Genomic DNA, 22,749 nt, shown 5'->3' with positions numbered 1-22,749 from the left:
CTGGGAACCCCTCCAACTCCTCTTCCTCGTCGGTGGTGGCAAAGTATTCCCTTCGGAACCTCGCTACAGGCTGAGGTTTACGTGGGAACCTCTGATGAAAAGTCTCTATTAAAACCTCGTCATTGACATCCTCTGCCCTAACCCAGGTGTTTTCCGACTCCGGTTCCCCTTCCCACATTACCAAATACTCTACTTGATCTCCCTTCCACCTGGAATCGAGGATCTCCGCTACATGGTAGCTGTGTTCCTTCTCCTCCATTGCTGGTCCCCTAGTGACCCTCCCCTCACTGTCTCCTCTATACGGTGACAGCAACGACCTGTGAAAAACTGGGTGCAGCTTCATGTGGTTCGGTAACCGGAGCCTGAAAGCCACTGGATTGACCTGCTGTATGACTTCAAACGGACCCAGCCTTTTGGGTCTTAATTTCTTACAACCTCCTTTGAATGGCAACCCTTGGGTTGACAGCCACACCTGGTCCCCCACCCTGATGCTTTCACCTTCCCTTCTGTTTTTGTCTGCTTGCCTCTTATATTCCTCCTTAGCCCTGTTTAAGTTGAGTTGGAGCTGGCGATGGATCGCTTCCATTTCTTCCACGAACTGTTCTGCAGCTGGAACGCTCCAGTTCTCCCCCTCCCCCCCTGGGAAGGCTCTGGGATGGCACCCGTGATTAGCCAAAAAGGGGCTCATCCCCGTGGACACGTTCTCTGCATTGTTGTAGGCAAATTCTGCCAACGCCAGCTTCTCCACCCAATCATTCTCTCTGTCATTAACATAACACCTCAAATATTGTTGGAGAACCCCATTTGCTCTTTCCGCCTGCCCGTTGGTTTCAGGATGACGGGCCGTCGAGAAATTAACCTCTACATGCAGTAAGCTCATGAGCTTCCTCCAGAACCTGGAAGTAAATTGTTTCCCTCGGTCTGAAACCACCCTCAAGGGGGCGCCATGCAACCTAAACACATTCTCTACAAACAATTTGGCGGTTTCTTCTGCTGTAACCACATGTGAGCAGGCTATGAAGTGGGCCATTTTAGTTAACAGGTCTACTACAACCATGATGGCTGTTTTCCCTCTAGACCTTGGCAGATCAGTCATGAAATCTATTGCCACTGCTTCCCACGGTCTCTCAGGTGTGGGCAGTGGTTCTAATAAACCAGCCGGCGCCTGCCTCTCCCCCTTGGCTCTTTGGCATTGTTCACACCCTCTCACATACTCCCGCACATCTTCCCTGACCTTGGGCCACCAAAATTCCCTGGTAACCAGCCACATGGTTTTGTGTTGCCCAAAGTGCCCTGCTGTGGGGCTATCGTGCAGCTGCTTGAGTACTTTCTCCCTCAATTCCCCTTCAGGTATATATAACGCTCCCTTATAATACAATGCCCCATTTCTCTCCTCAAAACCACCGGGTTTGTCTTCCTCCCCTCTGAGATCCCTGAGTTTCCCCTGGGCGTATGCATCCTGCACCGTACCCTCTACCAATTCCCTTTGCCCCACCAAAGTCGCCCCACACACCCAGCGGTCCTCTGGAATGATATGGGTTTCTTTGGGTGCTCCCTCCCCCTCCAAATATTCAGGCTTGCGTGAGAGAGCGTCCGCCCTAACATTCTCTGGGCCTGGCACATAACAAATCTCAAAGTTAAATTTGGAGAACTCTTGGGCCCATCTCAACTGCCTTTGGTTGAGCACTCGCGCCGTTCTCCAGTACTCTAGATTTTTATGGTCCGTGCACACTTGCACTTTATGTTGTGCACCAACTAGCAGATGCCTCCATCTCCGGAACGCCTCATGAATAGCAAGCAGTTCTCGGTCGTACACCGTGTAGTTCCTCTCGGATTTGTTCAGCTTCCGCGAGAAGAAGGCACACGGACGCCACTCCGACTCCTCCTTCCCCGGCTGCAGAAGAAGCACCGCCCCTATGGCTCTGTCAGATGCGTCTGTTTCAACCCTTAGCTTCTTTCGTAAATCCACATGCAGAAGTTGTTCTTCAGAGGCGAAGGCCCTTTTCAGTTCCTCAAACGCTCGCCCCGCCTCCGCCGTCCATACAAACTTCTTCTTACTGCTGAGACAGTCAGTGATGGGCGCCGTCAGATGGGCGAAGTTGCGGATGAACTTACGATAAAAGTTTCCAAACCCTAGGAACCTCTGCACATCCTTCTTGGTTTTGGGTGTTTTCCATTCCAGCACTGCCTGTACCTTGCCGGGATCCATGGCCAATCCCTTGTCTGACAGGCGGTACCCCAGGAATTCCACCTCCTTGGTATGGAACCGACACTTCTCCAGTTTGACCCACAGCCTGTTGGCTTGCAGTCTGCTCAACACTTCTCTGACGTCTCTCACATGTTGCTCCTCATTCTCAGAATACACCAACACATCATCTAGAAAGGCAACGCAATTCTTGTAGAGCAAAGGGCCCAGCACGTGGTTCATAAAAGATTGAAAACACGCGGAGCCTGCTTGTAATCCAAATGGCATAACGAGGTATTCAAACGCCCCCAAAGGGGTAAACATGGTGGTTTTCCATTCATCCCCTTTCCTTATGCGTATCAGGTTGTACGCCCCCCTTAGATCCAGCTTTGTGAAAATCTTTCCCTTCCTCACCATGGTCAAAATATCATCAATTCTGGGCATAGGGAACGCCACCGGTTCAGTCACTGCATTCAGCCGCCTAAAATCACATACAAGTCTCGGCTTGTCCGCATTTTTTTTGTCCACAAAGAACACTGGGCTCCCCCCTGCTGCTTTGGACTCTCTGATGAAGCCTCTCTTCAGGTTCTTGTCAATGAACCCTCGCAACTCCTGCATTTCCCTGTCTGACATGGCATACAACTTGCCCACGGGAAGCTGTGCTCCAGGGAGTAAATTGATCTGACAATCAAAGGGTCTATGAGGTGGTAGTTGGTCAGCTTCCTTCTCGCTGAACACGTCGCTGAGATCTGCATACTGTGGTGGTACCTTCACCTTTCCCATTACTTCAGTCCCTGCTAGGGTGGCTTGGGCCCCTACTGAACCCTTCTCCCCTTTGCAGTGTTCTAGGCAATGTGCTGAACCAAAGGACACCACTCTTTGATGCCAGCCAACCAGCGGATCATGTAGAGCTAGCCAGCTCATTCCCAAAATAATGGGAGCGCCTCCCAGGGTGGCCACATTAAACGCTATCAGTTCTGTGTGCCTTGCCACCCTCATTATCATTGGGACAGTCTGCAAGCGGACTCCTCCTCCCAACAACTCCCTGCCATCAATCGTGGTCACCTGCAGGGGGTTGCTTAAAGGGATGGTCTGTATCTGGTGTTCAGCAACAAACTCCTTGCTCATAAAATTGCAGGAGCTGCCTGAGTCCAATAGCGCCTTTATTTTTAGGGGGTGCCCATTCTGCAGCTCTAGCGACACTTCAATCACTAGAGCAGGTCGAGGAGCTTCTGGCACGGGCACTTTCACTGCTCTTTGGCCTGGCTGCAGTGCCCCAATTGTGGCAACCAGGCGTTGGCTTTTACCTGCTCCGCTCCCCCTTCTTCTCCCCCCTCAACAGCTCCCACCATCCCTTGCCATTCCTTCCTCTGGGGGCAGACTCTGGCAAAGTGGCCTGGCTGTTGGCAGAGATAGCATTTCCGGGGGCCCTTTCCCTCCTTCTTAGCTCCCTCGCTGGTTTTTGAAAATGCGCGCGCGCGCGCTGTTCCGATTTCCATCGGCTCTGCCGGCGGGAAAGCTGGCTCAGGAATGTCTGGAATGCGGAACTCCTTCCAACGTTCCCCTCTCCCTTCCCGCCTCTCCAAGGCTCTTGCCTCCTGCCGCGCTCCTATGGTCAGCGCAGATTTGGTCAGCTGATCCATAGACTCCGCCCTGGGGCTCCGTGCCAGCTCGTCTTTCACCCCCGAAGAAAGACCTTCTTCAAATAGCATTTGAACGGGTGCCGCCGATAAATCCCAACTCAGTCTGTGAATCAGCATGGTAAACTCAGTCCAATATTCACGGACAGATCGACTCCCCTGCTTACAAGCCATTAGCTGTCTGCGCACCACCCCTTCCTCAATATCGCTGGAAAACATGATATCCATTGCACGAAAGAACTTCATTGTGTCCTTTAGTATGTCATTGTGCGTTGCCATTAGGGGTCGCACCCAGTCTCTAGCCCCTTTCTCAAGATGCCCAATTACAAAAGCAACTCGCGATTCCTCATCAGGGAACTCATCGAACTGCACATTAAGGGCATATTGCATCTCTGTCCTAAAAGCATGGTAGTCCTTGGGGTCCCCCCCAAATTTCTGCACCAATCCTGGTACCTTTCTGGGGAATTGAGTGGCTCTCCCCTTCTTGTCTGCATCCTGAGCCCTTCTCTCCTCCAGCCTCGCCGTCTGCAGGGCCAGTTGAACCTCCAACGCTCGGTATCTATCTTCCAAGCTTGGACCAGCTCCAGCCCCTGCTCCTCCGGTTCCGGTTGGTTCGCTCATGATGCCTTCTCTTGCACAGGCAGCGTACAAAGACTGTCGGACTGCTGTGAGGGTTTGATTAGCTGCTTGTGCGTGAAAACGTGCTCCCTCAGAGTTTGTGCGCCCCCACAAACCTCCGTGTGTGACGGAGCTCCTCAGACATGTCTGCTCTAGTCACTAGTAGAGTCCGACAGTGGCTGTCTGCGGAAGCGTTTCCAACAAAGAAGTTCCTTAACGGAAACGCGTCTCCTGGACTCACGGCGTGACAGTTTCCTGCGAGGTATGGGTCTCCCTATGGGAGACTCCGATACCTCCCCACTGTTTTCGCTGGAAGCCTCCCTGAGCCCTCCCTCCTGCTCGCATTCCCTCAGAGACCCACTCCTCCCCCTGCTGGTCCCTGCTTCAGCAGTTGAGTCTCTTTCATCCTGCCTGAGTCCCTCCACCACCTGATGCTCTGATGGCAGTTCCCTGACATATACCAATGGTTCTAATCCAACATCAGTCACACTTGGATTTAATCCATTAAAATTAAAAGACATGACTAACTTAGGTCCTTTAATTTCAGCGGGACTCTTCTGAGTAAAACTTAGTTGGATACAACTGAAATCGAAGTATTTCACCCATAGTGGAGATTGCAGTTTTTCAGGATAGATGGCAGCAAACCTGCTTCCCCCATTGTTCTACCATCAAACTGGGAGGAATTGTTCAAAATGAATGGAAGAATTTATATAGGAAGATTTCTGAGGTGAATGCCAAGATTCTCTACTCCCTCATGCTTATGCACACAACACCATCAAAAAACAAGCATACATTGCTTGTGAGTTTAGAGGCATTATCCAATACAAGGCACTGGTACTCATTTCACACAGAAGTATACAAGCAATAGAAATATTCATGAAGAGGGAGAATCACATTCCACAAACTACAAATGAATGCAAGACCTTCGAACACCAGCAATGGCAGCACGACCTGGAAAATTCTTACATTCTTGAGGCAAGAAGGGGGAGAGTGAAATAAGTTGTGTGCTCTCAACCATAGACACTAATAGCCCATGCCTATGAGAGAAAACTCTCTAAGCTAGTGAGTCAAGAAAACTGTGGAACTTAGAAGTCAAAGAACTATCTTCAGCAAGAAACACAGCTCTGCAAATGTTATTAACCACACAATACAAAGCAAGTTCTGAGCGCTATGAGAAAGCCAAGTGGGTTTAATAAAGCAGATGACTAAAGCTCTCCCCAGGGATTCCTTGAAACTAGGAAGAAATCTGGAGATCTAACAGAATTTTTTAACACTTGTCACTTTAGACACTGGATTTTCCAGAGAAGCCATGACAGCTAAAGGCATACAATACAGATATTAAGCCATAAAGTGGGCATGACAGCTTCCTTTGATGCAATGTGCTAACCCATCCTAACTTGAATGGGTGAGAGGAGAGGCCTGTCACAAAGTATTTGGAAGTAGATGTGGGCTACACACAACATCACTGTGCACGTGTGCACACACAAACACACACGGTCCCAGTCACAAATAAGGCATATGAACAAGAAAGGAGATTCCAATTAAACATCAGAAAGAACTTTCTGACAGTAAGAGCTGTTCAACAGTGGAACGGTCTCCCTCAGGAGGTGGTGGACTCTCCTTCCTTGGAGGTTTTTAAGCAGAGGTCGGGTGGCCATCTGCCATGGATGCTTTAGCTGAGATTTCTGCATTGCAGGTAAAAGGTAAAGGTAAAGGTACCCCTACCCGTACGGGCCAATTGTGTCCGACTCTAGGGTTGTGTGCTCATCTCACTTAAGAGCCGGGAGCCAGCGCCGTTTACCTTCCCGCTATAAAGCGGTACCTATTTATCTACTTGCACTTAGGGGTGCTTTCGAACTGCTAGGTGGGCAGGAGCTGGGACTGAAAGACGGGAGCTCACCGCGCCGCGGGGATTCGAACCGCCGACCATACGATCAGCAAGTCTTAGGCGCTGAGGTTTTACCCACAGCGCCACCCTGCGTCTGCATTGCAGGGGGTTGGCCAAATTACCCCCCCCCCCAGTATCCCTTCCAACAATTCTATGATTCTATGAACCACAAATAAGGTGTGAGCTCCAACAGGATATGAATCAATATGGGTAATCTGATTCAAAAACACCCACCCACCCCACTCACACATGAAAACAAAGTTCAACACAGCCAGTCACCACCAAAGGAACCCAAGCGAATAGCAAAGAGAACCTGCACAAACGACGCTGACACAAAAACCCACATATACATTAAGCAAAATAGAAATATTGCCTCCCAACCCCACCCCCACCCACCATGGCCGCCTCCATCTCTTCTCCCCTTTTTTCTTCCTAGGTTAAGGTAAAGGGACCCCTGACCATTAGGTCCAGTTGTGACTGACTCTGGGGTTGCGGCGCTCATCTCGCTTTATTGGCCGAGGGAGCCAGCGTACAGCTTCCAGGTCATGTGGCCAGCATGACTAAGCCGCTTCTGGTGAACCAGAGCAGTGCACGGTTTACCTTCCTACTGGAGCGGTACCTATTTATTTACTTGCACGTTGACATGCTTTCAAACTGCTAGGTTGGCAGGAGCAGGGACCGAGCAACGGGAGCTCAATCCGTCGCGGGGATTCGAACCGCCGACCTTCTGATCGGCAAGTCCTAGGCTCTGTGGTTTAACCCACAGTGCCACCCGCGTCCCTTCTTTTTCTTCCTAAGGTAACCCTAATGTAACTTGAAAAAAGAGACATTGCACGTACCTTTGTAAACCAAGAAAACTTTAATAAAAGAAAAGAAAAACTTTAATAAAAGAAAAGAAATGAAAAAGTGTGAGCTTACTATGTAAAGCCAGTTGTGCAAAATAACCTTGAATGGGGTGGGTTTCATAAGGCGATCAATACAAAGGGAAAAAAGAAATATCCTGCAGGAAACAATTGATTTAGCAGTACATCTCAACCATGCTGCTTAGCAGTTCATGTCAGACAACCCACCTATCCTTGGTAATGCTGCCTATTTGCAGTTTGCATTCCATGAGATAGAAATTGCTTCAGCGATAGCAAGGTTACAAGCAGAAAAGCTACTTAACTCATATGATTAAAGGCACTTCAAACATTAAAGATGGGCCACTGAAAAAATATTCTCTAGGAAAATGCCTCCATTCAAGGCTCTTTACATCTGTTCATCATATAAATATGTATTAGGGCTGGGCGATATCTGGTTTTCAGCATCGTGATATATCACCAGCTAAACACTGTGATATAGTGATATACCGCGTCTGAAATAAGGATTGAGCTATATAGCATTGGCTGATTTTTCCCACATTGTGATTTTTGCATAGCATACACACATACATCAGCATTCAATTTCGTTGCACTTTGTACATTGTTGCACTTGTGTAATGACAATAAAGAATCTATTCTATTCTATTCTATTCTATTTGCAATATATTGCCACGTCAAAAATCATGAAACTGATACCACGATATGGACTCCAAACTGGTTTTGGACAATATATTGATATATTGCCCAGCCCTACTAGTGCCTGAACACTGCTACAGAAGAAGAGTGTCTCTACTCAGTGAGGTCTCATCCATTCACAAAAGATTCCAGCTACTAGTCTAGAAGAAGAGGGACGCGGGTAGTGCTGTGGGTTAAACCACAGAGCCTAGGGCTTGCCGATCAGAAGGTCGGCGGTTCTAATTCCCGCAACGAGGTGAGCTCCCGTTGCTCGGTCCCTGCTCCTGCCAACCTAGCAGTTCGAAAGCACAAAGTGCAAGTAGATAAACATGTACCGCTCTGGCGGGAAGGTAAACAGCGTTTCCGTGTGCTGCTCTGGTTCGCCAGAAGCGGCTTAGTCATGCTGGCCACATGACCCGGAAGCTGTACGCCAACTCTCTTGGCCAATAAAGTGAGATGAGCACCGCAACCCCAGAGTCATCCGAGACTGGACCTAACAGTCAGGGGTCCCTTTACCCTTTACTAGTCTAGAAAACTAGTCTAGACCTGAAACAAAACAGGGAACAGAGCTGAAAGCCACAATGCACAGGGAGAAAGCTACATTGCATTACCTTGGTTGTGACCCTGTACGTGATATAAGTCTCCATCGTACAGACATGTTTCTTAGGATCATCGACAGTGACAAAGAGGTCTCTCATCTCCCCATCCAAGTCATCATCCAGCTGCAGTCTGTTCAGAAGTGAGGAAGAAGAGGCTGGGCTTGAAGTGTCTACAGGAGTACCATTGGGCAGACTGAGGTCCTGGAAAAAAAGCAAAATGGCAGGTGTGAAAGAGGAGGAGGAGGGAAACCAGAAGCAGAAAGAATCCATTTCTGATTTTTAAAAGCATCACCCACAAAGGCAAACTGGGTAAGTGGTTCAAAAAACCAATTCATTTTGCTGAACCCCTCCATGCTTGGCTAGCCATACTTAGCATGTATATGCTTCATTGTTCAGCGCTGTAGAGAATGAGGCTCCTAATCCCAGGGTTGTGGGTTCGAGCCTCACATGGGGCAAATAATTCCTGCATTGCAGGGGGTTGGACTAGATGACCCTCAAGGTCCCCTTCCAACTCCACAATTCTATGATTCTAGGAAATACAACTCTGTTGTGATCCTTACAATGACTCCCCACAACAGATGGAAGCAAGTGAGTTCATATTGGAGGAGAGTCAAACTATGCACTGCCTGCTTTGAACCACTACACTATGCAATACAGTGGTACCTCCAGATGCAAACGGGATCCTTTCCGGAGCCCCGTTCGCATCCAGAAGCGAATGCAACCCGCGTCTGCGCGAGTGTGGGTCGCGATTTGCTGCTTCCGCGCATGTGCGTGACGTCATTTTGACCATCTGCACATGCGCGAGCGGCGAAACCCAGAAGTAACGTGCTCCATTATTCTGGGTCGCCGCAGCACGCAGCCCGAAAATACTTATCCCGAAGCTACTTCAACCCAAGGTATGACTGTACAGAAGTTCACAAAAACAAAGCCCAGGTTTTTTAGGTACTCAGTTCTTGCAGCTCCTTTTTTATGGCCTTCCACCATAGCTGGGGAAAGTATCTGGATATTCAGAATGCAGTATATTTTACCAAGTCCTGCTGTAGTATTTGCTGCCGCCCATTCTTAAATTCCACAAGCCTAGCATTAAGCCTTTCAAGCTCTGTTTGCTGAATTGAAGCCAGCATTTTTGAGAAAGCACTTCAGTATTCCCTGGACACATCCGAAAATGCATTTGATAGTCACGAATGCAAGCAGCACCCCCTCTGAAGTACTCTGAGTGTGTGTGTCAGATCTTTCATACTGAAGAGCAAAGGCAGCCAATATCGTGCCCGCCCGATGTTGCTGAACTCCAACTCCCATCAGTCTCAATCACCTTGGCAAATGGGGTGGGGCGTGATGGGAGTTGTAGTCCAGCAACATCTGGAGCAGTACCGGATTTACATATAAGCTAAACAAGCTACAGCTTAGGGCCCGACTCTCTTGGGGCCCCCCAAAAAAATTAAAGGAAAAAAACAAGTGGATGTACATTTCCAAAATGTAAGATAAAAAACAAATAAAATAAAACCTACATAGGGCAACAGTGTTTTGTGTTGTGTAGGCTCCTATGATGTAAGTAATGGGCCCTGCCTGCCAGCCTGCTCCCTAAAATATCACTGGTTTGCTCATTTCTATATATAGGGTGCCGACATTCTGCATGGACTGGTTGCATGGCAACATGGGCAAATGGCTTTAGATACCTATTAGGTCCATAAATTTCCACATAGAATATATTCAACACACACACAATAAAAGGGGCAATTTGTTGACAAAGGACAGCTGGACATATAAAGGGCTTCAGTAGCTTAGGGTCTCATCAAACCCAAATCTGGCCCTGATCTGGAGGGTACCAAGTTAACTACCCCTCCTGCAGGTTCATTGCAAGATGTTAAATCGTGGTGTCTCTCCTCTGTGCTACCTACTTGTGTACAAGTTAAGTGGTGAACCTCGATATCTTTGGCATCTTTATCAGTATCACCCACAACAGTTTCTGCAACTCACTCTTCTGCGACAGGAACTCCCAGGTTCCACCCCACAGCAAAACCTTTATGTTCTAGAAGTTCAGAAGCACAAGCTCTTTGAGAGACAACAGCTCCAGAGCAAAACACACTTACAAGAGAGTAAGCCCCTTTGAGCACAGGCCTTCTGAGTAAACAAGCTTAGTGATGCACTGAAGACCTAGTACTCAGTAGTCAATTTTTTATTAAGCTTTAAAATCTTAACATACCGTATTTTTTGCACCATAGGACGCACTTTTTCCCTCCTAAAAAGCAAGGGAAAATGTGTGTGCGTCCTATGGAGCGAATGCAGGGGGGAGGCAGGCGGGAAAAGCCCTCAAGAGCCGCTCACAAGCTTCGTGCGCTCTTGCGGGCTTTTCTCTAGGAGGGAGAAGGGACTGACTGGCTGCAGCAGTCCCTTCTCCCTCCTGGGGGAAAAGCCCCCAAGAGCGGCGCCCTCTTTAAAGGCTGCGCGGCTCCTGCGGGCTTTTCTACGAGGTGGGGGAATCCCCCCACCTCCCAGAAAAGCCAGGAGAAGCCGCGCAGCCCCTTTAAAGAGCGGGCGGCTTCTGCGGGAGTTGGGGGAAGCTGCAGCAGATTCCCTCCTCCCGGGCTCCCTTTGAAGCGGCAATGTGGGAGGGGAGCAGCTTACACTCGTGTAAGCAGTTCCTCTCCCACTTTCCTCCTTCAAAGCAACTACGGAGGAGGGAAGGAAGGGGACCATGGATCCTCCGCTGCTCGAAGCTGCAGCGGATTCCTCCTCCGTAATTGCTTTGAAGCAGGAAAGTGGGAGGGGGGCAGTTTACACTCGTGTAAGCAGCTCCTCTCCCACTTTCCTGCTTCAAAGCAACCACGGAGGAGGGAAAGAGGGGACCCATGGATCCTCTTCGCTGCTCGAGGCTGCAGCAGATTCCCTCCTCCCGGGCTCCCTTTGAAGCAGCAAAGTGGGAGGGGAGCAGCTTACACTCGTGTAAGCAGCTCCTCTCCCATTTTCCTCCTTCAAAGCAACTACGGAGGAGGGAAGGAAGGGGACCATGGATCCTCTGCTGCTCGAGGCTGCAGTGGATTCCTCCTCCGTAATTGCTTTGAAGCAGGAAAGTGGGAGGGGGGCAGTTTACACTCGTGTAAGCAGCTCCTCTCCCACTTTCCTGCTTCAAAGCAACTACGGAGGAGAGAAGGAAGGGGACCATGGATCCTCCGCTGCTCACGGCTGCAGCGGATTCCTCCTCCTTGATTGCTGGGAGTTTCTCTGGGCAGAAATTCCCTCAGTTTAAGTGGGGTGGGGGAAGTGTGGCAGGTAGGGGGGTACTGAGAGACACATGTCTCTCAGATGAAAATTGGGAGTGGGCATTGTGTGAAGTGGCTGTGGATCTCCTGCCGCAGAACTGTAGGACTGTATAGAGTTGGGAGGGCCACCCAAGGGTCATCTAGCCCAGCCCCCTCACAATGTAGGAATAACAGCTAAAGAACGCCAGGCAGATGGTCCCCCAACTGCTGCTTAAAAGCCTCCAGTGGTGGAGACCCCAAACACCTTCCGAGGTCATAGAATTGCAGGGTTGGAAGGGAACCCCAGGAGTCATCTAGTCCAGCCCCGGTGGACAGCGGGCGCAATCCATCCCGTTGCGCAAGACTAAAGATGCTGTGCAAGGCTAAAGAAGAAGCCAAGGCAGTGAGCGGGATGGATCGCGCTTGCTGCCTTGTCTTCTTTAGCTGCACTGGAGAGGTTTAGCTCCTGGCTGAAGAGGTTGCGCGGCTATGGATCCCACGCGCTGTCTTGGCTTCTTTGCTCTTTGGGGCTGGGGGGGGGGAACCCGGGCTTCCCCCGCAGCCCCGAGAAGCTCTGGGAGAAGTGGACAGGCTGCATGCAGCCTGTCCGTTGCTCTTTGGGGCTGGGGGGGGGGAATAATATTTTTTTCCTTGATTTCCCCCTCTAAAAACTAGGTGCGTCCTGTGGTACGGTGCGTCCAATAGAGCGAAAAATACGGTATATACCGTATTTTTCACTCTATAGGACGCACCAGACGATAGGACACACCTAGTTCAGGGGGGAGGAAACCAGAAGAAAAAAAATCTGAATCCCAGAAGCCAGAACAGCAAGAGGGACCTGGCTTCTGGGATAGCCTCTTGCTGTTCTGGCTTCTGGGATAGCCGCTGGGATAGCTGGTCTAGCTTTGCGCGAAACCTCCGCAGGGCATGGGGAGCCTTCATCCCCGTGCCCTGTGGAGGCTTCTTGGACAGCCCGCAAAGCCTCCGGAGGGCAGCGGTGTGAAGGCACACCGCTGCCCTGCTGAGGCTTTGTGCAGCTAACCCCGAAGCCTTTGGAGCGCAGCGTGAGTTCCCGCTGCGCTCCAAAGGCTTCAGGGATAGCCACCCGAAGCCTTTGGAGCGCAGCGCGAGGTCCCGCTGCGCTCCAAAGGCTTCAGGTGGCTATCCCTGAAGCCTGGAGAGCGAGAGGGGTCGGTGCACACCAACCCCTCTCGCTCTCCAGGCTTCAGCGAAAGCAACGTGTAGCCTCCAGAGCACGGAGGGAGCGCTCCCTCTGTGCTTTGGAGGCTTCGCGTTGCTTTCGCTGAAGCCAAGGAGCCTGCATTCGCTCCATAAGATGCACAAACATTTCCCCTTAATTTTTGGAGGGGAAAAAGTGCGTCCTATAGAGTGAAAAATATATTCCAGATTCCAAATTTGGTATACACGTCTCTTTAAACTTTTGGCTTTCTGCCTTTCCCTCTGAGATGTTCTTAATCCCATCCCATTTACACGTTGCATTCTAATAAACATTTCTCCAAAGACACATTCTTCTGTTTCGTATAAAACCTTCTACCGCTGCTCCTATTTCAAATCCTGCTCGCAATTTGCAGTATGTTTACAGCAAAAAACAAGAGTCTGAAGCCAGTTGTTATTTAAATTAAGCTACCCAAGGTTCAAATGAGGACGAGAGAAAAAGCCTCACCAAGTTATGTATTCTTGGAACACACAGACACAAAAAGATGGTCTTTGCTAAACAATAAACCACAAGATAAACTTTGAGGACAGCAGATGCTTATCACTCATGTATTTATAGGCTGTGTCCTTGTCTTCATGCTATCCCTATTAAGGAGTGTGCAGTTTTTCTCTGCCACAAACTACCCTCATGCTTGGTTTTCCACAAAAATAATGCCCTGAACTGCAGGAAACACTTGATCAGAAGCCGCCATGTCATTAAAACTTTTCCAGTTGTGAACTTAAAGTCCTGAAAATTTTGAATTCTAATTTTAAAACCTGCTGAATCAAAATGCACAACTGACATTTAAAATGGCTATATTTCATCAAGTGAAGGTTAGTTATAGAATTATGCATCTTGCATTGAATTGCACTGTTAGTAGTTTATTTCAGTACCAGTAACTTGGGGGGGCTGCACCTTCCCCCCAAAGTAGGAGAAAGTCATACTTGGTCTGTTATTGGAGTCACAGTGCTCTCTATATTAATTTAGCACATTCTGTAAGACGGTAGCATTACCACACCATTTTGGACAAACATGCATGATTCAGATTTGACCCAACACTTCTTAGCAGTCAACTGAAGGTGGTGTTTTTTCTTTAATATTAATGAATTCTTGGACCTGCTTGTAGAATTTGGGTGTTTTCTAAGTACAGTGGATGCTTGGGTTGCGATCGTGATCCATGTGGGAGGCACGTTCGCAACCCGCAGCATTCGCAACCCGCAGCGCCGCGTCTGCGCATGCTCGGGTTGCAATTCAGTGTTCCTGCGCATGCGCAAGCGCCAAAACCCAGAAGTAACTCGTTCTGGTACTTCTGGGTTCAGCACGGTGCGCAACCTGAAGCGTCTGTAACCCGAGGTATGACTGTAATAAATGGCATAACTACATAGAACTGCATGGGGAATACAAAAGGATTATTCTTCATGTCTCAAAACACATACCTACAATTTTTTCCTGGCTCTTGCAAAAGATAGAATTATCTGAAAAAACACAAGTTGTTTACAGAAAACGAGACAAGATAGAGATGCATGAAAGTATTTGTTATCAGAACATGGAGTGTTGTGGCAACAGGAATGGGAAGGAGTTCAACTGGTCTTTTCTGACTTTTATTTCCCTGTATTTCTCTTCTATAAATGCCAGCTCATCTGAGAATTTATGAATGATGCAGATGTGCTGCTGTGTTGTATACATGTGCTATTAATTCTTAAGAGTAAACAAGCTTCATTTTTAGTACCGCTAGGCAAATAAGGCCAAAAGGGTTTCTAGTCCATAAGGTAAAATAAAAAAATTCCTTCCAGTAGCACCTTAAAGACCAACTAAGTCTTTAAGGTGCTACTGGAAGGATTTTTTTTATTTTGACTATGGCAGACCAACACGGCTACCAATCTGTAACTAGTCCATAAGGTATTCATTGTTGGGTTGCTTTAAAAAACCCCTCAAACTATTCCACCTTCCCACACAATCAAATCATGTATGGCCTGCCAGCAGCCTGAAAAGAAAAGAAAAACTGCAAGCATTCTTCATTTATAAAAGCTTTCCATACTGGGATAGGAGAGCTGAGGAAAAAGTTCACATCTGGAAACTAATGTACCCCTTTGGATTCAGATAGTACATGGGTAAAAAGGTAAAGGTAAAGGACCCCTGACAGTTAAGTCCAGTCATGAATGACTCTGGGGTTGTGGCACTCATCTCACTTTACAGGCCAAGAGAGCCGGCTTTTGTCCGCAGACAGTTTTTACGGGTCAAATGGCCACCATGACTAAGCCGCTTCTGGCGAAACCAGAGCAGCACACAGAAACGCTGTTTACCTTCCCACCGGAGCAGTACCTATTTATCTACTTGCATTTTTGGGGTACTTTCAAACTGCTAGGTTGGCAGGAGCTGGGACAGAGCAACAGGAGCTCACCCCGTCGCAGGGATTTGAACCGCCAACCTCCTGATCGGCAAGCCTGAGACGCTCAGTGGTTTAGACCACAGCGCCACCCGCGTCCCTTAGTACATGGGTAGATGAGTCTAAAAAGCCTGGGACACAAATTTTCACGACCATCTAACAGTTTCATTTATCAGAAGTAATGTATTTCACATTAACTCTGGAAGTGTATACTTGATTCTGACTAAACTAAGCTTTCGAAGAGATTTTTCCTCTAGGAGGCTTTTGCTCTAGATCAGGCATGGCCAAACTTGGACCTCCAGATATTTTTGGGACTACAATTCCCATCATCCCTGACCACTGGTCCTGTTAGCTAGGTATGATGGGAGTTGTAGTCCCAAATCATCCGGAGGGCCAAGTTTGGCCATGCCTGCTCTACCAACCCTGTTTACCAACCCTGGGTCTCCAGCTGTTTTCGGACTACAATTCCCAGCCTTCCCGACCACTGGTCTTGCTAGCTAGGGATGACGGGAGTTGTAGTCCAAAAACAGCTGAAGATCCAAGGTTGGGAAACACTGCTCTAGATGACCCTTTTGGGCCCTTCCAACTCTATGATTCTAGGAACGCTCCGCACTGCAACATTTTGTGCCAACTTCTGCTTGCATTTCAGAATCCTTATCTGGGCCTTTGGAATGTTGAGTGCCTCTGCTAATCTAGAAAATCCTCCCAACACCAGCCAACACTTTCTTTTGAGAAGTGCATCTATGCATCTATAAAAAAACAAACCCAGACCTGGACTTTTTCTGAGTTGATTAGAATATCCCAACTTAGTTACACAATTGTCTTTTTTTATTTGGCAGATGAAAAAAGCATACAAATCTCCCTATTTGAGACATTTGAAGAAGAAATGCCAGCTGGATTTTTTGCATCTGCTTAGCCCCAATGTGCACTCTGTGTCTCTTAGTGGCTAATCTTCCCTCCTTCCTCGCAACCATTATGGAAGAGTAGAAGTGGGATATAACCAGAAGGATCCTCTACTTCAAACTCTCTAGCTACCTATAACCCCCAGAAGGCAAGACTGCAAGTTCAGAAGGAGCGGAAAGGCTATTTGTCATATGCCAAGTGCAATGTATTTAAGACAACTCCAAGCACAGAAATAACTGTTTCATAAGAGAGCATCTTCTATTAAGTTTTAAACAACAAAAGTTACCCCAATTTCTCACTGTGGTCACATCAACAGCATACATTTAAACAGTGCTATTTTTCTTGAAAAAGAGAACTCACCATGAACAACTCCCTTGTTCTCTCATAATGGCAATGGCACCCAATTGAGTGGTCCCGGAACTCAGTTCCAGCTGAGAAAAAGCCCTGCATTTAAAGAACTCCTATACCACTTTAGGGACGCGGGTGACGCTGTGGGTTAAACCACAGAGCCTAGGACTTGCCAATCAGAAGGTCGGTGGTTCGAATCCCCGCCACAGGGTGTGCTCCCATTACTCGGTCCCCGCTCCTGCCAACCTAGCAGTTCGAAAGCATGTGAAAGTGCAAGTAGATATATAGGCACCGCTCCGGCAGGAAGGTAAATGGCGTTTCCGTGTGCTGCTCTGGTTTGCCGGAAGTGGCTTAGTCATGCTGGCCACATGACCCTCCCACGGCCAGTAAAGTGAGATGAGCACCACAACCCCAGAGTCATCCACCACTGGACCCAATGGTCAGGTGTCCCTTTACCTTTATACCACATTAACAGTCATGACTTCCCTCTCAAAAACCTGGGAACTGTGGTTTGTTAATTATTAGGACACCAGGATTCTTTGGTAAGTAGAATTAAACTCTGGTAATGTCCTCCTTCTGGGTGGGCACACACGAAGCAGGGGAGCAGCATGCAAGCCCAATGCTATGTTCAGGCTCACTGAGGATTCTCTATGTACTACTAAATCATGAGTTAGCATTGCACGCAAATGGCACCTTAGTTTGTACCTGGCCAAGAGGAGACAGATTCACTAGTTTTACATCTAATATAGGCACAGGGTCGCCCTACGTCCAGAATGTCCTGGACATATCCAGAATACTGCAATGTCTCGGAAAATCAGGACATATGCCAGCCCATGTCAGCAGTGCTGACTTTCCTTAGAAATAGACCCTCTCTCTTTTTTGCAATGTTGCTCAAGAACATGGGTAGGCAAACTAAGGCCCGGGGGCCAGATCCGGCCCAATTGCCTTCTAAATCTGGCCTGCAGACGGTCCGGAAATCAGCGTGTTTTTACAGAAATAGAATGTGCCCTTTTCTTTAAAATGAATCTCTGGGTTATTTGTGGGGCATAGAAATTCATTCATTTTTTTAAAAAAATAATAATTTCAAAATATAGTCCGGCCCCACACAAAGTCCCAGCCCCCTGCTGAAAAAGTTTGCTGGCTCCTGCTCAAGAGCTTTGCCAAAATAAGCTCAACAACTTTCCTGTCTCGATTTTCAATGCTTGAAATATAGCAACACAAACATAAACAGTTCCAAAAGATCACAAATTGTTGCCTTGCCTTGGTGCTGCATGCATCAAAAATAATTTAGTACCACAAACTACGGAACTGATGTTCAGCTTCTTCCCTCGGCTCCTATATTAATTGCAAGTTTGAATAACCCTTTTTACATCGCATACAGCTCATATGCTCCCTTATTCGAGTACTACCACCCCTGCCTTTTCTGGCTCATGCGTAGGATTTGTCAGCCCTCGACTGCCCACATTACGTAAGTTATCCCAGAGGTTAGCAGATTTGCTGAGAAGAAGAAGAAGAAAAAGCCCATTTCTCCAAAACAAGCACAGGGGGAGAGAGGGATTGCAGTGTTACCCTGAAATCCTTTTATTAATAGAAAGAGGATTCTGCCGCAGTGCTAAAACGTTTGCATCCGTCACATACAATCCTTCAATGACACAGGCAGACTTGACACTCATTAAATACCAGGCAGAGGCTGCCATCATGCCACCTGGCGCATTGCTTTGGATTTAAGTGGCAAAGAAGAACATCAGTCACAAATGTGCGAGATTCTCTTCACTGCACCCAGTTCTATTCTACCACTTAAACCTTGTGTTGATAGCTGCTACTTTTAAAAATGATGGCCTGGGTGAAAGATATTATTTTATCAGTTGGATTCCTCCTCAGGCAGGACTGCCATCCATCCATCTGCCTGCTGCTCCCCAGCACTAAGGAGCCCAAAATAAACAATAATAATTTATTATTTATACTCCGTCCATCTGGCTGGGTTTCCTCAGCCACTCTAGGCGGTTCCCAACAGAATTAATGATAATGATAATGATAATGCAATAAAATATCAGACATTAAAAACTTCCCTAAACAGGACTGCCTTCAGATGTCTTCTAAAAGTCAGATACAGTGGACGCTAGGGTTGCGAACATAATCTGTGTGGGAGGCACATTCGCATCCCGCAGCGTCACATCTGTGCATGCACAGGTTGCGATTCGGCGCATCTGCTCATGCGCAAAGCATGTTTTGGTGCTTCTGCGCATGCGCCGAAACCCAGAAGTAACCCGTTCCGGTACTTCCAGGTTTCCGTGCGTCCATATCCTGAAAACACGCAACCTGAAGCGTCTGTAACCCGAGGTATGACTGTAGTTGTTTATTTCCTTGATATCTGATGGGAGGGCATTCCACAGGGCAGGCGCCACTACCGAGAAAGCCCTCTGCCTGGCTCACATCTCGCAATGAGGGAATCATCAGAAGACCCTCAGCGCTGGACCTCAGCAGGGGGTTGTGCATGAAACACTAGCAGTACCTCACTGCCATCTTCTTTAAAAAAGTGCAACGCGAAATGAGAAGCCACTCCTCTTTCTAAGTTGGCTCAGTCAATAGGGCATGAGACTCTTAATCTCAGGATTGTGGGATCGAGCCCCACGTTGGATGAAAGATTCCTGCATTGGTCCCTTCCAACTCTATGAGTCTACCATGGAGGAGGAAAAGTTCCAATGGACTGTTTTGCCCAATGGGTGACATCAGCAGTTAGCCTCTGGAAATCTGAATATGTGCACCATCTTGGGAAATTCCTTTCAAGCACGAGATATCTCTACTAAGAGTGTTAGTTTATTTTGCCCCCAAGAACAGTATGACTGCAATAGGCTTAAGTAAAGTTATTCTTATTATGCAGATTTTCCCCGGAAAGCTCCCAGATTATAAAAGCAGCAACCTTCCCCGTTTGTCCTCAGCATTTGAGCTTAAGATGTGAACTACCTCTGAACAAATAGGCTCCATGTCATGAATTAGTCTACTTTAAAAAAAAAACACTGTCCAATTTCACAGTCAGTATCGTTATCATGGGACACGACGGGGTGAGCTCCCGTTGCTCTGTCCCAGCTCCTGCCAACCTAGCAGTTCAAAAGCACAACAGTGCAAGTAGATAAATAGGTACCGCTGTAGTGGGAAGGTAAACGGCATTTCTGTGCGCTCTGGTTTTCCATCACGGTGTTCCGTTGCGCCAGAAACGGTTTAGTCATGCTGGCCACATGACCCGGAAAGCTGCCTGTGGACAAACGCCAGCTCCCTCGGTCTGAAAGCAAGATGAGCACCTCAACCCCATAGTTGCCTTTGACTGGACTTAACCATCCAGGGGTCCTTTACCTTTACCTTATCTTGGGACAGTGAATTTTGTAAGTTGATTTTGTGTCTGTGAAGACATTTCTGTCCTGGCTTCCCTTATCAGTCATTTCCACCATTCTGAATTCCGTTGTTACGGGTGAAAACTGTTAACTCTAATAACACAATTAGAAATCAAGCTCCGCTGCAATCAATGAAACGTCTAAGCGAATTATTTAAGGAACAGGATGTAAAAACCAGCATGACTTTATTGAAACATGAATGAAGTGAAGCAGAATAATGTGCCAAGCGGTTCCACAACATAATTTAACTCCGTCAAGATTTCCCAAGCCTATTACACAATAATTTGCACTTTAAAATATCCAGTGACAGCACCTCACATCTTTCTCTCCCATGATGGACTAATGGTCTCCCAACTCCATCCCAAATCCAAGTAGAGGGAGGGGAAGCAAAGCTGTATTAGCCATTTGGTTAAAGTGAAACAAGCTGTGACAGGCAATGGTCATTAAAAAAAATTGTATGGCAGTGAATGAATTGCTTCAGATGAGCAGATTTCACTTGCCAATCATAATATCCCTAGAAGTTTAAGGCGAAAACATGCGCCACACGGTTCTTAATTTATTCCAACATATCCGCAAGATTAGATTAGGCTAAAATATCACCACTCATTCATAAAGCTTCATGAGGTTCATGTTCAGCCCAGATTCATAAATCACCTCTGCAGACTGGTGGCTTCTGTAGAATTATGCCTCTACGGCTGAATCTCATGATGCAACAAGAGTTTACAGATCGCAACTAGTTCAGATGATGTGAGTACTCTCTATGCTTGTCTCTCCACCATCCAAGCAGTGCTCCTGGTGCCAATATGGGAAATAACCCACCCAATACATAAATCCATTACCATATGGAACGGGAACAGTTCTGCAGTCTGAAATCAAGCCACATCCAAATATCATCCACTGCACTGCAATAAACTGGAGACTCGTGGAGATCCAAGCTTACTCCTATTTGGGAAGCCAAAAGTCCTTCGTAATTCTTTAACACAGGCTTCCTCAACCTCGGCCCTCCAGATGTTTTGAGACTACAGTTCCCATCATCCCTGACCACTGGTCCTGCTAGCTAGGGATCATGAGAGTGGTAGGCCAAAAACATCTGGAAGGAGGAAGGTTGGAGGTTGAGGAAGCCTGCTTTAACACCAGGACTGAAGTGGACAAGACCAGTTAGGGTGTTCATCTAAACCAGTGTAATGACTATGATGCACACAACCACCATTCTGAAGCATCTCAGAAGACCATTCTTCAAAAGAAGCCTCAAGTTTTTCAATATTTTAAAAAAAATGAAATTATGTAGTGCCACTGCACTTACATAAAAAGATTCATTTTCCTGTAACGGGCCCACTTCAATGCTTTTATTCCACAAGTCAGGGGAAAACCCTTAAGATATCCCTACGGCTTTTAAAATTATAGATCTTCCACTGGACTGCACCCAAGAACAATCTGCAGTTAATCAACTTTATCCTCTTTAGCCAATATCAATATGGAGGAAGCTACTGTAACGTTTTAAAGGTACAGGGAAGTAATTCAACCTGATAAAAGCTAAGCAGCCAACCTTGACAGCACATGAATTATCACTTTGCCTAACGCACAAGCCAGTCGCTGCTTTGTATCTTCTCCTATTTTCACATCACAGACAACCGTATGGAGCCTTGGAAGTTGATGCAATAGCTATTGGATCATCAATTGTCAAAATGCCCACTTGGCAAAAGAAATCTGAAGGAGCAGGTAGTATTTCAATTTCAAATGTAAAATTCTAGCCTGCAAGAATGTAACAGCCCTGCTGAATCAGACCAAATACCCATCTAGTCCAGCATTCTGTTTTCATACCGGTCAACCACATACCCTTTGGAAAACCCATAAGCAGGACTTCAGCACAGCAGTACTTGCCCTCCCATTGGCCAAATGGCATTCCAAGAGAAACTGACTGCTACTAGATGACATATTGTTATCATTAGTAACAACTGATAGCCTGTATAAAAAGGGGTGGGAGAATTAGCCAGAGTGCTTATTCAGCTAAATTCGCAGCTATTTTGTGCATTTGATTAGAAATACAGCAATCACAATATTTAAGTGGTTGTCAAGTCTGTGGGCATCTTAATACCTGTATAAAGGAAGGGCATTAATTTTATACAGTTTAGGACAGACTTGTAAATAAGCCCAAACTGTATTCAACTGCTCCAGTGTTGGAAATTAGCCAGGCACCAGGTGCATTTTGCGACTGGGGATTGCCAGAACGTGAACACTTCAAGAAGCCTTCTTGTCATGTATGGAGACTGAGACTCAAGAAGAAAATTGCCGCTGCTGATGCTGAGGGTGCAGGAGGAGAAATGCCTCTCTACCTGACTCCCAAGTAGGGTTGCTGCACCGCTTCCCGTGCCGCTGCGTAAGTCACATCTGTAAAATGACAAAATGGCGACTAGACTTTCTATTTCCAAGGTCGCAGGAGCCATGTGGCAAATAGCTTTTCTATCCTAGTTTCTAATACTTCTTCCCCACATCCCCCAAATCACTAGCCTGCTGCATGGTGGGATGAAACACTTCCCTTCTACACTGGATGTTCAGGGCTGGGCCTTCCTGCCTGTTATAGCCCAGTGTCTATGCTGGGTGCAGAAGAGGAAGAGAGATTGCTCCACTCCTCCTCCTCCTCCATCATCCCCTTCGCCTATACCTAGCCTATGACTACCAGGCCAGCACATAAATACAAGGCCTCATGACATTACAAATTAGATCTAAACTCTTCAATAAACAACATACAGTGGTACATCGGGTTACATACGCTTCAGGTTACATACACTTCAGGTTACACACT

At 47.3% G+C, this 22,749-nt stretch overlaps 1 protein-coding gene and 1 long non-coding RNA gene across 2 annotated transcripts in view; one reads left to right on the top strand and one right to left on the bottom strand.

The window, feature by feature from the left end:
• The window catches only part of SNX30 (sorting nexin family member 30), a 48,048-nt gene that overhangs the window by 17,142 nt on the left and 8,157 nt on the right, over positions 1 to 22,749 (bottom strand). Inside the window, exon 2 of the mRNA XM_081176509.1 lies at positions 8,478 to 8,666. Within this exon, the coding sequence (XP_081032635.1) occupies positions 8,478 to 8,666 (189 nt within the window). The remainder of the gene's footprint in view (positions 1 to 8,477; positions 8,667 to 22,749) is intronic.
• The window catches only part of LOC308577107, a 134,469-nt gene continuing 125,959 nt past the window's right edge, over positions 14,240 to 22,749 (top strand). The window contains exons 1-2 of the long non-coding RNA XR_014003446.1: positions 14,240 to 14,689; positions 14,820 to 15,489. This is a non-coding gene — a long non-coding RNA (uncharacterized lncRNA). The remainder of the gene's footprint in view (positions 14,690 to 14,819; positions 15,490 to 22,749) is intronic.

The sequence above is a fragment of the Podarcis bocagei genome (assembly GCF_964188305.1).
Source record: "Podarcis bocagei genome assembly, chromosome: 17".
Lineage (NCBI taxonomy): Eukaryota > Metazoa > Chordata > Lepidosauria > Squamata > Lacertidae > Podarcis > Podarcis bocagei.
Note: the sequence above shows the minus strand (reverse complement) of the source record. Positions and strands in the feature narration are given on the sequence as shown.